The 13,369-nt window shown below is 43.5% G+C and overlaps 1 protein-coding gene across 1 annotated transcript in view; it reads right to left on the reverse strand.

Annotated features, from left to right (window-relative positions):
* The window catches only part of palld (palladin, cytoskeletal associated protein), a 52,009-nt gene that overhangs the window by 29,158 nt on the left and 9,482 nt on the right, over positions 1-13,369 (reverse strand). Inside the window, exons 3-4 of the mRNA XM_068743162.1 lie at positions 618-793; positions 18-84 (exon numbers count right to left, since the gene is read on the reverse strand). Of these exons, the coding sequence (XP_068599263.1) occupies positions 18-84; positions 618-793 (243 nt within the window). The remainder of the gene's footprint in view (positions 1-17; positions 85-617; positions 794-13,369) is intronic.

A 13,369-nucleotide genomic window follows, 5' to 3' on the forward strand; every position in this document is an offset into this window, starting at 1 on the left:
GGCTGAGACACACGTACTGAGGCATGGTTGCCAATCTGGAGCTTGACGCAGCACCTTCTCCTTCTGAGTCTGATGAGGAAGCTCCTGCAATGGGATGAAACGATATTTATCAACTATCCAAAAAGGTTATTTCAGCCACATCCAATTTGATCAACAAATAACTCAACTATCCTACAAAGACAGCATGAGCATTAGGGATGTCCACGTCAGGTGTTTTTGCCTCCCGAGTCCGAGTCATTTGATTTTGAACCGATACCGAGTCCTGATCCGATAATTCTATAATACATTTTTAAAAAATTAAAGAAGCTTCTGTGTTTTGCCCCGGTTGACGGCTTTCAACCAATAGCGTCAAGGTAAGTGACGTCATGCTGCTCTGCTCCAATGCGTAACTCCAGATCTGATAAAAAGTAATGAAAATAACTATCCATATATATCCGAGTTCTGATCGGGAAGTAGTCCAATTCCGATCGAGTCTGCAAGCAAATGATCGGGCCCGATTTCCGATCAAGTGATCAGGACATCCCCAATTAGCATCGTTGAGCTTATTACTACAGTGTAACTGGCTAAAATCCTCAAAAGCGAGACTTTGATAATTTCCTGATATTAAAATACCCCACCTTCTATGTAAACCTCAGCAGAGGTGTTGTCTGCTCCCAGACTGTTGGAAGCCACGCAGGTGTAACGTCCTGTGTCGTCCTCAAAGGCCTCACTAATCACCAGTGTGTGCAGGTCGCCGTCCCTCCAGATGTGTATGTCAGGAGAGTTGTGCAGCTCTCGGCCTTCACAGAACCACCTGGGAGAGGAGGGCAACCAGAACATGTCTGCTCGTCAAAAATAACTTACTGTGAAAACCCATCACTTAAACGCGTTTGGATAGAAGTCAACATATAGTGATGTGAACATTGATTAGTTGATGAGACACCTTTAGAGTTTAATGCTAAAACATCAGAAAACCAGTCAAGCAGCCGTATACTGGCCGTATACTGGAAGACGGGAAGGTGATGCGCTGGTGAGATGAAGCCTCATGAGGTATCGTACGAAACCACCTACTGGACAGGTGTATAATCACAGGCAGCTTAACCAGACAACCCCGCTTTTCTAGTGATTCTTAATATTCATTTTTAATTATGTGCTTCAAGGTTGATTGATCATATTTTATTCTCATCTGATTGTTTTCTGCTCCGACAAGAGTATAAGTAAGGACAGGGTGAAGTGAAGACAGTTGATTTACTGTGGAGACCCCTCACGGGACAAGCCGAAAGTGCAGCAGGAGTAATGTTGACTGGTTCTTAATTTATGGCTGTCTGAAGAGGTCATGTTAAAACAGAACCAGTCTCTGGTGAGTTCTGAGTTTACTCTGTTGATGTGCAGTTAAGTATCACGGATGTTTGGCACGAATATACATTCGTAAAAAGCTGAAATTATGGACCACAGACAATAAGAATAATTTAAATTTCAATAAAAGTCAAACATGCAAGGGCCTTTATTCTTCTTGACAATCCTGTAACTTAAATATACCTTTGTCCAATATGATGGATGCCTGCCAACTTAACTAGCATCACTCACACACTCACGCAAACCTCAGCATGTCTGAGTTGCAGTGACTGTGGCACGCTAGCCAGCCTGAGGCGTTGACGGGACTCTGTGTTACGGGAAGGAGACACACCTTTTCCCTCCTTCCAATCAGATGCAGGGCTCCAGGCATTGCACTGGAGCCCTGCAGCAGCCCTCAAGGATCTCCTGACACCAATCTTATCTGATCTGAGACCTGAGGGATGAGATTTTATAACCCTACCAGCTTTTTATAACCCTACCTGCTTTTTCAGCCCAGTGCTCTGACATGGGTTCATTCCAGCCATCTCAAACAGCTTTATAAAAAATTCCCGACATTCTGCTGCATGGCTATAACTTGATTTTATGCACCTTGGTGTATCAGTCAAGCTCCAGCTCTAGAAAGTGATTCGTCAGCCAAAAAAACTCAGACAACAGTTTGCAGCCGAGGATTGACACCTGACAGAAGGAGCGTGGGAGCACAGATGGGTGAAAGCGAATGCATGAATGGCGAGGTGAAGGAGCCGGCTCGGGGCAGACAGGAGAAATGGTATGTCCTGTCATTGTTGAGGAATCACACCAGGGAGTAATTCATCAGCAGCAGTGACGGATGGAGCAAAGCAGGACCGTTAAGGTCAGTTTCTGCTCTCCCTGTACGATAGACTCCTCGGGGGTTGCTCCTCTGTTATCGCACGACGAAGCGAAACAACGGAAAGTTGGCAGGCTCGATCATGCAGCGGGACGCCTGCGTGTTAAACGAAAGGAAACAGATTGTGAAATGGGACTAATGAAAATGTGTTCATTGCACGTGCAGTGAGACCTTATCCGCTTGGTGTGTCAGGTTCTCAGGACAATGTAGGGCCAAGACTCATCAGCAAACGCCGCAATAATCAACGGTGCCTCAAACATTCAGAGATGAGGGCTGGGACATCGCAGGGGCCATGTGTCAGATAACGCCGTTAAAATGACGCAGGCCAAAATCTTTTGCAATACACTGACAGCCGTCATCGATCGGGATTATTGCCAGGTGGAGAAAGGGGGAAGTGACACGTCTGGTGTGACTCCATGTCTAAAAACGTTTGTTGTTTGAACCTCATGTCTTTCTACTGGATGGACTTTATTAGTTCATATGATTTACTGTAGACACGCGTACGAAGTTAAAGGCAAACTATCTCAAAAGGGGAAAATAATGTATTATGTGAGAAACATAATGGTTACGGACAAAGCATTATCCTAACACATGACATCATAACACTTAAGGCTATTGATTTTGGTCACATGTTCCAAAATATTTTATAAAATACAGCATTTTTGAATGAAGAATTAAAAACAAAATTTACTTGGAAATCTGTTTTGTTTTTTTTGTTTTGTCCGTCTTTTTCTTTTTCTTTTTTAATGCCTTCAGTAGTTTTCCATTCCAGCTATGGCACCGAGGTCTACCAGGCTGTCTCTATGGAATTAAAAACACAGCCCAACAGCTCAGTAGGAGCAAGGAATGGAAATGTAGATTTGTTTGGGCACAATTTGACAAAACACAGAGAAGGAGCGCAGGACTCAGCAGCTCAAGCTCCCCGGGGGTCAACTGAGTACAAACCAGGAAGCACAAACCAGCACAACAATAAAAGTCCTTATTAATCAACCTTAATGATCTACCATTATGCATAATTACTCAGCAAACTCATTTAGAGACAGACGCTAATGTTCCTTTAATACCCTCTCTATTTCAGAGGAATGTACGGAATGTGGAGCTCCCCCCCCCCCCCCCCAGTGTTCTCTGCAGTTGGGAGTGGGGACATTGTTGAGTCACATAAAGCAGGCGAAGAAGGAAATCACACAGCAATAGTCTCATTTGAACAGGAAGCAGGGTGTGATGGGATAGTTGTGCTTGACTTAAAGAAAACTGGGGGCAAATTTCTTGGCAGAATGTAGTTTTACCACCCGTTTCCTCTCAACACAATAAAGCACCACTAGGCTGAACACGTGCAAAATAGCTGAACGTAATTATGTATTAATATCCATCCTGTCATAATGTAGAAACAACATGGACCCAAGAGGAAGTGAAGTACTTTACTCCTCGGGGCTTTTAAGGAGCCTGTTGTAGTTTGGACAGTCCTTTTTACCATACTTTTGAATAATCTAAAGAAGTCAACCAATCAAATTCTGTCAAATTCTGCTTGTCATTTCAGAATATTTTCCATGACCTCTCCTTTCAGGAGATAATTTTTTCAATTATTGTAACACTAGACACTGTATTCACAGGCGTCTGGTTAACATTTCACCTCTTTATTTAACATCTTTGAAGTAGGATAGCTTGTGAAAACGCAATCAGCCCATCTCAGCTGTGACAATCGATGCGTCAGATATTGATGAAGGGATGATCTATCACAGAGGAGGACAAAAGGCCAAGCCAGACACTGTTGCCTGAGTCTCGGCAGTGCGTGCTGAATGCTGCCCTCTCCTCCTCTAACCCTGTTGTTATTTGCTGCTTTTGATGGAAAATCTTATGAAGCCAGGCTTAGTTTTACCACAAACCCCAAAAAAAGCATAGGCCAGAGCTCAAAGAAAAAAATAAAGGAAGGACACGCAATCCCAGTGTCGACCTTGACAGGATGCAAGGGTGACAGTCTGCCAAAAACAGCCGCAGGTCGACGAGTAATCAATACGGGATATAAAGAATGGCTGGACTACATGTTTATTCAGTGTTCAGTTTCAAGGCTGTGGACCACAAAAGTCAACCAAAGTGCAACTGGACAGGAAGAGCGGCATCAAGGCTGTCTTTATCCCTAATTATAAACTACAATAAATGTCAACTGAAACTGCCCATGCTGTAGTGCAAGCAACGTTGTTTTTTATTATCTGCGGTCAAGAAATCTCCTAATTCATGAAAACACAAGATGGAAACTATATTGGGTTTCCTCTTTCCCATGCATACTGACTGAAACCAACACTGAATGCTGCTCCATGAAGCACAGCAAAAGGTCTACACCTCCATAGAGTGTTCCATCGCACACAGAGTACCATTGACCTGACACCTGCTATGCAGTGGCGCCAATATTAGTATCAATGAATTTACACTTGATCTGTCCAACAAAATATTAAATATCATTTAAAGAGTAATGCATCTCCTCAACAACTTTGTCCTATCTGTAAGCAAAGCAGGGACGCAACCCCAAAATCATCACAAGTCCGTGCTACAAACCAACTTTATACAACTTTATGCAAGTCATGTACAAAGAAAAAGGCATCAGAGGACCATGGCAACCTGCTATAGAGTAGCATACAAACCAACTCCAACTGGGAGAACCAGGTCAATGGAGACAGAGCTGAAGGTGTGGAGAAATGAATTCACAGTTTTGAGATTGTGTGAATTTGTGCAAATTACTGTTGCAAATGTGTTCAATGCGTGAACATCCAGCTGTTTAAAATGCTAGTCACCTCAATTTGTCACAAATATATATTAAATACGAATATAAATACTAGCATCAGACTACACTAGAAGTACATTTATTATAGGTGCCCAGTGAACTCCAAAAAATATAGTAATGTAATATAAATAATAGATAATGTAATATAATGATAATATAGATTTTTATGCTATATAAAGAGTAGACATAATTTCAAGGACAAATACATTACCGTAATTCTTTTCAGAAGTCATTTCTGCCTGTATTTTTATGACCTAGAAGATATAGACATTTCACTTAAAACATTCATTTGTTTGCGCATTCAACATGTGAAAAAGAGTAGACTGGGGTGCTCTGCTACTTGCTTACAGATGCATGACCCGACAAATGTCTCGATTAAAGATGACACATGCAGGAAATCGGTGTAATTAAGGCACAGCAGAAGCCATCTGGTGATGAAGCTGCATCAGTCAGGAGATAGGAACACTGGTCAGAGTTCACAGGAACATTCTGGACAGCAAACAGCTGCAGATGACAGTCCAACCTCTGACTGGAAGCAACACAATACTTTTCTTCTGGGAATTTTAACCAACCAGGGAGGGTGGCCTACGCTGGCAAAGTCTCCCTCAGGTTAGCCGTCAACAGGCAGTGCCCGGTGCTGCATCACCGGAGTCCTCAGCATCAGTGAGCCAAGGTGACAAATGGTTCAAGAGTGAATCGTCACACCCAATAATATAAGATGCAAAGTTTAAGATGGGGTTTATTATTGTTCATAATAAAGTACAATTCTTGGAGTTGTGACTAACAACCATAACTTTATCTCTGTATGTAAGTGAGTGCGTGTGTGTGAGGGACACTCAACCAAAAATAGTGACAGACATATGCAGCAGCTGAGCTATAAATGCACATCCCATAGCACACATGGGGATACCCCCCCCCACACACACACACAGATACACACTCAATGATTTGTCAGGCAGTATCAGGTCTTAATAAATCTGCAAAAATAACAGGGTTACAGGAAAAACACAAGTTTATTCTTTCTATCACAGCTTTAGAAAGACGCATCGCATCTCAATGAAAATAGAATAAAGGTTAGCACTACAGAGTTCAATAAGATGTCAACCACGTGGCTGTACTCTCATCCAGGGTGAGCGTGATGTCTGCCTTAGAACAGCGAATCTACCGGTAACACTCTGAAGATCAAACAGAGAAGAATAACCCCAGAAGCTTTACTGTCACCTGCGATCAGCCAGGGGACGTCATCAAGGAGCATAACTCACCTGAGCTGTGGCGTTGCTCCCAGTTCATTAAAGCCAAAGCCACTGCTGACTTGCTTAAAGGTGAAATGCACAGAGAGCTTCTTGTCCTGACACTCGGTGAGCCTCTGACATTCGTTCACCCGGTCTGCCACTCTGAGTCACACTCAGTGCCCAGACTGAGCAGAGGGCTGAGAGGGAGGGAGAAACCCCAAACTGCTAAATTCCACATAGAGAAGGGCCGAAAAACACATCTAAGACTCACACATCTGTTTCAGCGCAACAGCGATTCAATTCTAGCGGTTGTGAGAATTGTCTCCATATTTTTCTCTTCCTGACAGCAAGAATATCTGTCACTCATCAAACACAATGGAACTCTGGACCATCACAGATGGAAACAGGTGACGTTTTGTGGGCTATACAAGCATCGCACCAAACCGATTCACTGTTTTCTTTGTGGAATCCATCTCCACGAATAAACACCCAACCTTGCTTTTTCTGCTCCGACACAACTCTGGGCCACAGTCCGACAACTATCAAAAGCTCCACAGTCGATTCTGGTCTTCAGCCAAATGTCTCAGTCACCATATAAACCGCTGAACCAGTGGGGCCAGTACATACATGCAAAAGAAAATCATTCAAATACGTCAGTACATTGCCCTCCTTTCCCGCGTCAGCGGGCAGCGTTGGACTGTGGGGAAGAGGAAGCACACATTGTGAAGCAGTCCCCAAACACACACACACATGCCTACACATGCTATCCTGCAAGATGTCTGGTGCACGCAGGTGCAGGTCTGTGGTTTTCAATTACCATTTACTTTTTCATGTATTCACAGAAATTAGTAAAGACTCATACAGTGATTCCGAAAATCTGCACATTCTTTGGCCTTTGGATGTGTGTTCTTTTACTTTCCAAGGCCCTTCAGACAATGGAAAGCCTACCAACACATTCTTTAGCTCGGCAGATCCTCACAGAACACTTAAGTTCTGGATCCACTTCATGATGGTGCTCCGTTTTAAGACCTACACATGGAGACTATACCTGTCTTCTTCTCTCCAAGTTACACGAGACGACTGGGACTGAAGACGCAAGGATGAAGTCATAGTTAGATCAGCAGACATCGATGACATCACAAATGCGCGTCAGTTACATCATCCCTACCATCAGCTGCCAACGCCGAGAGAGCTTTCTCTTCCCTCTCTTGTTCAAAAATATGTCTGAGGTCAATAATGCCTAAAGAATTAAAAAGACTATGATCTGTGCCCACAAGCATTGTGATTTTTTTATTTATTTTTTGCTGTTGGGATTGTCAGGGATTCACCCAGTGTAGCACAGATGGACTAAATCATTGGTAGCATCTAGAGAGGAGTGGTGAGTTTAAAGTCTCTTTTATGATTCTCCTCAAATTATCGTCGAGTCTATTAAATCATTTACTTGCTGCAATAGCACAATAATCACAAAAAGGGGGGGCGTACGTGGGGTGAGTTTCAGAGCAATGGGCTCGACAAATTCAAAGTCTGTTCCGTTTCCATCTGAGACTGCAGGAAGGAGGAATCGTGGAACGCTTAAAACGCCACGCTGAAGGCCTGAACAAAAATAGGATGGATAAGTCAGGATCTAAATAGAGCACTTTGATTGAGTAGGCAGCACCTGGCAAGTGGAAGACAAATGGCTCCAGCTACTGTAACTGGCCTTGCTTTGTAAGCGCAAACACACACACACACACACACACACAGTAATCGAAACACTCCAGATGCTGTAGGTCAGCAAATATAAATGTGGTGTTTGAGGTTTGCTTGGAACCAGAGGGCTGACGTCGGATGCAAGGTTGGCGGCAGAAAGAAAGGGCGTGGTGCGTCTCAATCTTTGCAGGGGCTCCATTCAGCCAGAGATATTTTGGTCGCTGTCAGCGAGGAGCCTGAGCGAACAACCACTGGGACCAAGCTTATGGGATTATTGGTGGTTATTGTTACTGGGCCTGCTTCCTCTCAGCATTTGTTGGTGAGGTTGTGCAATGCATGAATCTATGATGAGAAGAACACACACACACACACACACACACACACACACCTAAAAACATCCTGTCCCACTGGCACACACTGCAATCATGCGGCTCTTTTGTTCAAAAATATTCTGGTCTCTGGAAAAAAGACAACCATTCTCCCATCCGTAGCAATAATAAGATGAAAAGCACTGCGCCTGCCCTAGGTGTCTATAAAACACGGTTTAATGAGAGGAAGCCTGTTTCAGTTTCCATTAATTACACACAGAATGACTGACAGCAGCCTGCACACACACACACACACACACGCACACACACCAACTGCTTTGTCTGACCCGAGTAAAAACAGCTTTCCAAAATATGACTCAACAGGAATAAACAGCATCCAGCATGCAGCCTATTAACACACGCACGCACACACACACACACCTGCAAAAATAATTACTCAGTCACGCCACAAACAAATAAATGATCATCCATATTCAGTCGCTGGTTCCTTCCACACCTCTTTAAAGGGGTCCTTGAAGGGCACGGTGACATCAGACAGAAAAATCAAGGTATGTCGTCAAGGCAACCTCTGTTTTCCCTCCAAGGAGACTGAATGACACTAACAAAAACAGAGACAGACATGTCTTCTCATGATGTCATGCTGCGAGGACAATATATCTTCCCAACTGTCAAATAAATCCAGCATGAAAACCAACAACTGCATCCTCCAGAGCAGGCCAGCATTAAACATCTCAGCCGTAAGGAACGAAGGAGCCCACACATTTAAAACAGCAGCAGGCCTGCTGGCCAAGGGGGGACAGAGGTGTCCCTGATTTATATTTATTGAGACGCAGCTGGGTGAAGCATTGTTTTTTAAATGCAAACCTCCCTGCATTAACGAGAATGTCATTCAACTTCTTTCCTCTAAAATATGAGCTGCAGTTTGTTTCCCACGTTTGTCCTCCTCACCGTGAAAACAGAATAAGACGTTTAAATCTGAGGATTCAAATGGCTTCAAATCCCATTCATTTAAAAATGAATTGAAACTTTTCCCCTAGCCATTGGTTGGCCTTCCTGCTCCTGAGTAATTGTGGCTGCAGACAAACCAAATTGCAGTCAGTGCTAATTTCAGGCACGCATCAGAACTTTCTGTGAGCAACAATTACATAGATTTAGGGCAACGGCTGAGCCACACAGAGAGGATCTGTGGTCACGCAAATGGCTTCCCTGAATCACCTACTGCACCGCTGTATGTATCAAAGACACGGCGTGTGGTAATAACTTTCATCCCGTTGCTTCCACCAGCCATTAAACGTCTGACTTGAGACTTCTGTGGCAGATGAAGTCAATATATTGAGCTCCCGTCCACCATTTACCGAGAAACAAGCCACAAGCGTGCAAACACACAATCCTATAATAATGTCTGATTCCATGACAACCTGGTGTGTTTCAGGATCCCAGGATTTTTAGTTAAAGTCTGATATAGACCCCGAGAAGCTGAGATGGGGAGCAAATGCTAAGATGATTCACAAAGTTAGCACAAGTCAGACGTTAACTCTGTGCACTCTGTCATCGTCGTAGAGCTATTGCCAGCAAAATACAAATAATAGAAGCTGAATTTTCTGTGGCTGAGGTTTGAACTCCGTGACCTCTCCGACATGAATGCTCTGAATTTTAAAGACTCTGATCAGACCCGAAGCTTGCAGAAATCTTTACAGTTTTCAAGAGATTACGCTCATTGCTGATCAGGCTCATTAAGATCAAGTTTGCATTTTTTAAGGCCCCTACAGTCAACAAAAGTTTACAGTTGTAGGCAAAACCATTGTTGTGAAGAAAACAGCCTCTTAAACGGTTACCCTGTCATGTAAAAACACATTGTCTTACAAACGACCCCCAAAGTGATACGTAAAAGACAAACATAGAAGATCCTGTAGAGCAAAGATGCATATCTTGAGTTTCCATATAAGACAGTTTAACGTTCACACAGATGTTATTCTGCCACATGCACATGGGGAGGAAGACTTGAACCTGTCTTTATGGGTCCCATCTGACTCTGCGTCTGCTCGTAAAACAAGCATCCCTGCACAGACTTTGATTTGCACACAACACAAAACCAAGTGCAAGACACATTTTACACTTCCAAGCACCAACAAGGGTTTGATGTTGTTTCCACACTGGGCGCTCGAAACACACAAACACATGCAACAACATGCACTGAATTCCAGGCCTTTGATAGCATTGACGCATAATGGACTCTGGCTTTGACATCAAACGCAGCTCCTTGGTAGCAGCGCAGGAATCCAACGTCCGGGAAAAATAAAAGTCTGACATATCTCATCAAAAGGCCAGATTACGAGCCTCATCAAGCGTGATGAACAGCAGAGAGTCATTTAACAGGTGAACAGAGGAATGCAACCCGGCGCCGACTGTTCACGGCCCAGCTGTGGAACAGACCCCAAGGCCCGGATGACTCAAACTAAAAACCTTAACCGAGTACGGAAGAGCGGCGGACGGGACTGGAGCGTCTCAGAGAGCCTTTGCTGACAACAACACCACGGGCAGCTTTCTGATGCCCTGCACTTTCTCCCACTCATGTACCTGAGTCTGTTCTTGAAACAGTCCAACATGTGGCCCCATTATTGAGGCCCAGGAAGTTTGAGCTGATCAGACCGATCAGTTAGAGCGTTTGTGTGTCACTTGCCATGCGACCCCTGTCGGATGTGTGCGTGTGTGTGTGTGTGTTTGCTGATGAGGTCAAACAGGGCCGTGTAGAATAGAGGCTCTGGTATGGCGAGCAGATTTATGGGGCATCCTCTCCCCATCCTCCTGTTGAACTTGTCCTAGATTACTATCCTCCCGCCCTGCATGAGTGCCGTCTTTGTCTGCAGCAGACATGCTTCATATTAAATCCGGTATTCCACTTCTTCAACTGTCACTGTTCCACTTATATAACCCAACAGAAATCTAATTTCCCTCTGCTCTTGCGCTGCTCCCTTTCTTATTTAACCCTTTTACACCTGAGTGTTCGGTTCAGCAGTAGTTTATTGATCCTACCTCGTACTTTTAGTGCCCTCTAGGAAGTCCAAATAATAATTCTACATAGGTGTTTGTAAGAAAAGAGAACAGAACAGTGACAAATCCATTTTCATGGTGTGGGAGACTTCCCCACTAAGCCCACTATACTAAATGTGATTTCAACATGGTGATGTCAGTGAGCCCAGAATCCTTTTGGCTGTGAATTTGATCCATGCACAAAGCTAACATTATTAGAGGCTTATGGTCTCGCTTAAGCTGGAAATATAATCACATTCCCTCAGTCTACAGAAGGTAGCCCTTAATTTCTATCACTTAATGCACCCTTGAAAATAATATAATCTTGGGAACTTTTTCTTTATTTGACATTCATGCATTATGAATAAAGATTAAAGGAACAGTTTACCACCAAAAAATCATTCATCTCCTGGCTGGAAAGTAATCTCTGTAACATTCTCATAATCAGCTAAACATGATGGGGGTCTATTTTAAAATGCCTCAAGACCACAATCTGATTTGAAGCTACCGATACAGTATTTATACTCTTTGTAAGCTGATATTTTTGTTGTAGCATCTGAGCTAATGGCACGAGCATGGCCTCTGTCTGAGGAGGCTCAAACGTGTGCATGTGCTAGATGAGATGGGATTTCTGCAAGTCAGTTTTCATATTTTCTGTATGTTGACAGGTCCCTCTGTCGAATCGAACACTAGTTTTGTGTTTTCAGTGAACCCTTTTCAGATGGAGGTTGGCACTACCCGTTCAAGATCTCAATCTCGTGGAGACTTTGTTTGTGTATGCTGTATAAACTACATTCTAAAACAAGTCCCCATCCACGTATTGCTGTTTCACTCAGAGCTAAATTAAGAAAAATGCTTTTCTGAAGTAAATTTTACATTCAGTGTGCGGAAACATACATTAAAGCTCCACAGAATTCTGCAACGTCAATGTTTTCTGAACACACAACTCGTTCCTTTATCACGCACACACCTTGTGGTAGGGAATAATTGAGACAAATTACAGTAGGCTCTCAAAGCTGTCTCCTGTTGTACGTTACACTATGTGTAACAATGAAACGTGCATTCATGTGAATTCTGGTACCGTATTGAAGCTCTTACAATCCTTCTGTTGTGCATGTCTTCATGCTCATACGTGATTCGCATGCATGCCACAGTGGGACATTTAGGTGAAAAACAGTTTGCGTTCAAGAATTTTACATGTATACATAAAATAAACTCGAGACTCTGAGGCACAGAGGCCAGAAAAGGGGCAGGAAAAATCTCACCTTCTTGGGCGAAACTTCACATCCTGTCTCGATGCTGGCGGAGGGCCAGGAGCCGCCACCGAGGCTCAGACTGGACAGCTCCATTCGTCACAAATACCACCAGCGTACTGCTGAGGAATGCAACCGACATGTGTCCATCTGGATGTTTTACTGCTGGCGACTTAAATTGTTCTTGTGTAAAACAAGTGGAAGATCAGACCTGATGTCGCCAGAATGACGGTCATAAATTCTTTGGTAGCCTCCTGTGAATAGGTTTTAATGTCCTCAGACTTTAAACACATCTTGCACACATGCAAGCATGCAGTCACCGACACAATTCAGTTTTCAGTGTGGTGAGGCCTAAACAATGCGTCAAACTAAGCGCCTCGCAGCCTCTTGTGAAATCTCCATACAGTATCTGCAGCTACACCCTCACATGTTTTCATGTTTCAAGAATGTCAAGGCTTGTGTTGAATAGTCTTGTAAAATGTTCGTTTTCAGTAAGAATGCAGCCCACTCACTCCAGGCTTGTTCATTATTTGGAGGCTAAATATGAAATGACATCATGCCTGCAAAAACTTCGGAAAAGGTAGGTATAAAAAACATATCAAGGCTTTTTCCTGTTCCCTCCTCTTGCAGTAATCAAATGAGTCCGGGAGAGAGAATTTAGGATTATATTGTAGCGTACAATATCTTACCTAAACCAGGCCAAACATTCAGCATTGCAGTGCAAATACGTCATGAGTCCGCGATGGGTCACCTGCCATGACCTCATACATGCCTGTTTCACACACATTGTAGGAGGAAGCTACCGGAACTGTTAGCGAGCGATTACTTCTGCAACAACGGGCTGATACTGTGGGGATAAA

This window comes from Brachionichthys hirsutus, chromosome 9 (assembly GCF_040956055.1).
Source record: "Brachionichthys hirsutus isolate HB-005 chromosome 9, CSIRO-AGI_Bhir_v1, whole genome shotgun sequence".
NCBI classification, from domain to species: Eukaryota; Metazoa; Chordata; class Actinopteri; order Lophiiformes; family Brachionichthyidae; genus Brachionichthys; species Brachionichthys hirsutus.